The 5,338-nt window shown below is 32.4% G+C and overlaps 1 protein-coding gene across 1 annotated transcript in view; it reads right to left on the bottom strand.

Moving 5' to 3' along the window:
- Nucleotides 1-4,749, bottom strand: part of LOC119641275 (ras-related protein Rap-2c) — a 6,849-nt gene extending 2,100 nt beyond the window's left edge. Inside the window, exon 1 of the mRNA XM_038039870.1 lies at nt 3,821-4,749. Within this exon, the coding sequence (XP_037895798.1) occupies nt 3,821-3,955 (135 nt within the window). The 5' untranslated portion in view covers nt 3,956-4,749. The remainder of the gene's footprint in view (nt 1-3,820) is intronic.
- Nucleotides 4,750-5,338: the final 589 nt, after the last annotated feature.

The raw sequence follows: 5,338 nt of genomic DNA, 5'->3' as shown, positions 1-5,338 counted from the left end.
TCTCTCTCTCTCTCTCTCTCTTACTCCCTCTCTCTCAGGTTATCACGAATAGTTTTTCGGATAACGAACCACTGGACACTAACAATGAGATCTGTTTCTCGTAATTGCATGCCATGGGTGGGTTGAAGTACTTTGGAAGGAAAGTCCTCCTGTACAAAACGCGTTTATTTTTTCTATTAAGTTCATATTCTATTCGAAGCAGCCAGTTGAGTCCTCTGCCAATTTGCTAGTGTTTAGTTTTTATATTAGAGTACCATTAAGATGTTAACGTATATTTGGAATCAAATGGATTGTGTCAGACAAATATTTTTTCCTTATCGTTGTCAATTTCGCAAATTGAAAGCTTTAGTTAATTAATTGTTTGAAATAAACCTGTAGTTGTCTGAACCGTATTGCAGAACCGCTGGCCTTTAGCATTAAATGCAATGGAGGATTGAATTTATATATAGAACCAATAGTAAAATTAACAATAATAAGCACATAAATTACGCCAGAATATTATGTTACTGCAGACTGTGGAATTTTTTGTTTATATTCTAAAATTCTAAAATTAACTTTTTTAAATGAAACTCTTATTTGAAATATGTGTCACTGAGCATTGATCCATTGTAATGAACGCCATAGTAGCGCACTGATTTCTTTGTGTAATTTTCTATTTGGTTTATATTCAAGCCGCAAATGAATCTTAGTTTATTGTTCTTCAATAGATTCAAATTAATTTATTTATTTTTAGAATAATACGAATATTTTCGGATAGTTTAGCCCACTCTTCAAGTTAAGACCCATCTTTTAAAAGAATTCTTTTAACTTAACCGCTTAAGTTTATTCCTTCGATGGTGTTCCTTTTCTGACACGCGGAAGTATATACCCCAGTGAACCCGTAAAAGCACAGATGTTATATTCGATTGATGAATGCATTTTATTCAATCTAATATGGGTCATTTTTTATAATGACCTTTTGTAATTTTTTTGATAAAAAACTTATGCCATTGCCGTAAGATTTCTATGACTTTTGATCGGAAATCTGAAACAAGTCCCTTTCGAAAACTTTTCTGAAATTACACCATTAAGAAAGTTCTGCGGAAAGCGAAACAAAGGAGGGTCGGAGGAACAAATTATGGATGCATCAGAACTCTTCAATGAACCTCTCGATTTTTGCTAAACTATTAAAAGTGCATATGGGATGGCATTTTTCCTCGTCCGTCATCAACCTCAGTAAAAATTTCTGATTTCGTTTCAACCATTAAATTGTTCGCTGTTAACTCATGTGATCCCCCAAAAAATGTGATCCCAAAGAAAACTGGTTTTTGACCGATGTTTAGTTCCGCAGCAATATTATAAGACCAAATGTAACGATCTTCGACAATTGTTTGAAAAATTTAATCCATTTTATTAGCGATTGCACGTCCTTAACTTCGAAACTTGCAGAACGGACCAAAGCAATTCATTTATCTGCTTCTGATAGTGATGAAGCATCTTCGCTACAAACGTCACGAACTTTTTCACAAGCCTGCAACCTAACACTATCGCCTTATCCAATGTTAAAATGCAAAATACACAACAAAGTTTTTCAAAATTTTTGATTATTATTTTTAAAATGCAAAAACTTTCGACTAAAAGGACAAATATTGCTGTGTTTTCTTTTTTAAATTATCTATGGGGTATTGCTTTTCATGGCTACTTAATATGACTTGATAGAGTCACTTTTGCGAAATGTACAGGACTTTAAAGCTATCCACAGGGAAAAAAGCCTAACATAATTGTAAGTCGATTTAGCAAATCTCAGCTATTCGTTGACTTGCATGTTGCCTTTTACTAAAGTACTTACGGTAGCAAAACTTGATATAACACGTTGGAACTTAAGACATAACACGTTGAGCACAGTGTTTCTTGTATTGTTTCTATATCACCAATTGAGAACAGTAAAGTGACGCAAGATATGAGGAAAAACGCGAACGTTTTTCCGATATGATATCAAAACTTCTAATTTTCATAAAGGCAAAAAATGAAATGGAAAATTGACAAGGAGTTAATACAATACACTAAACGAAGAACGAATTTACATAATCTGTGCGACACAACAACGGCATCACAAGTCTATCACAGAATATTTTCTCTACTGTTTCTCTATTTTAATAACATCACTTTATAATACGCTTGGCACTGGAGAGTATTATTATAGTTATTGCTCCAGCACAAAGTTGCAAAAATCATGACAAGAGAACACGGCCCCCACAGGCACTTGTAGTTGTTGCAAGTGTGACAGATCACAACGTTTGGCTCATTCATTTTTTTATTGTCAACATATTTTGTAAATATACCAACAATGTATGGACGATTTAAAGGCTACCGGATCACTTCGATCATATGCTCGCCTGTATGGGAAACTCCACCACATTTGAGATTTGAACCCGCGCACATTGGGTTGCTAATCGCGACCCTTTCGCTACCCGACTATTTGTAATTTTGAACGCATCCTGTTCAATTATGTTTTTGAAAGCCAGTCTTCTAAAAATTAATAGTTCCGGCTTGTCTTGTGTAAGGGAAATGTCTACTGATTATATTATTGTAACTCCTGGTCAAAAAGAGAGAAAATAGAAGAGTTCTTAAGAACCGGTTAATTTATCGGCTAAACTCAGTGCTAAGTCTAGAGAGCGCAATAAAAAACATTTTCCTGAATAATAAAATGAAATATGTTTTGCACAATCACTAAAGTTGAATAAAGATTACTTGCCAACTGCAAGAGTACTAAATTACGCTCAGATGATTTAATTAAATTCGATATAAATATTTTACACTCTCAGTAATAGAAAGTGAAAGTACGCCTATGATTATTACTGCACACTGAAGACCTCACTAAACGCATTTTGTTCTTTAATAAGATAGTTTTTTTCAGCTCAAAGCATACAAACACAATATATATATGTATTAACTTTGTAGACATAAGCATATCCTTGGAGGTTAGAAGCGAAGCTAAGACTCTGTAGCCATTCTCGGTGGTGGGCAACAAAATTGCTAAAGAGTAAAAATATCTATGGATCATTTTCATGAAATCTTTTAAATAAATCTTTAAAGGTATATACGATATTCTTCTAGTGTTGGTGTTTTCGATAACCAGCAGTTTAATTAAAAATAATAAAATTCATATTTAACAATGCATTCGTTGCACTTGACGGTAAATGAAATAAAATAACACACCTAGCCTTTTTTTTGGGAAATTTCAGATTTCTTATTACACATGTATTTATTTAAATGCACTCACTTCCACTCATTTGTGCATATACGCAAATATGTACAAACTTTTACATGCAAGTATACGTATGTGCGCGTATCTATGCACACGTACGTACGTATGTATTGTTAAGTTCTGTGAAGGGTGATTAATCAGATAACAAGTTAATGTGATAACTATGGGCATCAATTTATTTTCGAGCCAATAAACTATATATTTACTTTTTTCACATTTTTACCAAGTTCAAAATGATATGCTAAATGTATGCTAAAACAAGTTCAAAAACATTTTTATATAAAAAGTATTAGCATTTTTTATATAATAACAACCACACAACTGATACGCACGGAAACACACACAAGCACACTCCATATTGGACGGGTGCGGTTTTTTTCTGTTTTTTATATTTCCATTTATTTTTTGTAATTTCAAATATGAATATAATTAGGAAGTTGTTAATTAACCTTGCTCCACCTCCTTTTCATGCACATACATAATATTATGAAATCAAAGAATATGCAAAAATAAAAAAAAGCAATGCAAAAATAATAAAAAAAATAAAATCTCCAAAAATTGCAACGGACATACCTCAATTTCTTTGCGATAAAAGTCTTCGATTGTGGGATCATACTTTTCAATAAAACATCCAGATACAAATTGCACTGTTAGAGCAGACTTGCCCACACCTCCAGACCCCAGAACGACAACTTTGAATTCACGCATTGCAAACGTTGTTGTAGTTGTTGTGACTACTGCTCGTTAATAATGTTGTCGCTAGTAGGTGAAGTAGTTGATATTCTGGTGTTCGATGACGGCTAAAACAACTGTCTGCCTTCCTGCCTGACTGCCTCCCCACTCCACTGCACTTTTATTGGTTGATGTTGTTATTCTTGTTTTTTTTTTTTCTTTTGTAATATATAAATTTCAATAATGCTTTATCCTTATTTTGAGCCCTCTTCACGTTTTCTATTTAATATTTTTCACTCTTTGTTCGTTTGTCAAAACACTTGCACTTTTTCACTTATTTTAAATAAAAATGTTTTTTTTGTTCTTTGCCTTTTTATCCTAACTATCCTTTACATAAAATTATTCTAATCAAGGTAGACTTAAAATAAATGCTACAAAAATGTTTATGCGGTTTACTAAAATAATTGATACTTTTTGTGTGTTTTATTGCTTAAATTACGACGATTGATTCTTTTGTTTGTGGATTTTCTTTCTTCTTGTCTTTTTTCGTTATTTCGTTAAAGAAGTTGGTGTTGTTGCTGCTGTTGTTGTGGTTGTCAGAGGTGTTGGTACTTGTTGTTGGAGCGAGCGGGGATATTTTTCTTAACATATAACGACCGAAATGTGAACGAAAAAATTTAAACAAAACACCTGCAAATCTTTTGTTATTTTTACATATTTACGTTTGCAATTACTAAACATTTTTATTCAACATTAATACCACGCTTTTAGACAATACGACTTTTCTCAATTGACCACAAACAATGTCTTATTATACATAAAAATTAAAAAATAATTAGCACAAAATTTTTGCTTTGTCTTCTAAAACTTTTCACATACACTTCTACAAGATAAAAAAATTGGGATAGAGTTACCAGATCCACATTAAAATTACAGACGATAAGTATTTTACTGTATTCACAGTGATTTGTTCTTTTCTCTAACAGATTTGCATTTTATGGAACAAATTTGGAATATACAATATATGTTAGTAAAAAATATATTTTATTCTATTAAGGACTTCAGGTAATTTTCATTACTTTCCCTGGTTACTTGATTCATAACAAACCCAACTAAAGGCTATCTATTTGTCACAATAATTTTTTATTCAATCTTTTAAAACACACTGCTACATATAACCAGTCATCGCCATGCAACATATTAATATTATCACGAGTTTCGGCAGTGTAAACGCAGGGCATTCAAACATTTATGCGACATTAATAACAAATTGTAAATACATATCGAACCAAAGATGTCCAAACCAAATCGGGAAGTAAATAGTAAACACTTATTCCAACCATGATAAAATTCCTTCCAATCATCATGAAAATCTCCTCGACCATTACAAAAATCTCCCCGACCATTGTGGAAATCTTC

This window comes from Glossina fuscipes, unplaced genomic scaffold (assembly GCF_014805625.2).
Source record: "Glossina fuscipes isolate IAEA_lab_2018 unplaced genomic scaffold, Yale_Gfus_2 147, whole genome shotgun sequence".
Taxonomy (NCBI): Eukaryota; Metazoa; Arthropoda; class Insecta; order Diptera; family Glossinidae; genus Glossina; species Glossina fuscipes.
The sequence above is the reverse complement of the archived record's forward strand: the minus strand, read 5'-3'. Positions and strand labels throughout refer to the sequence as shown.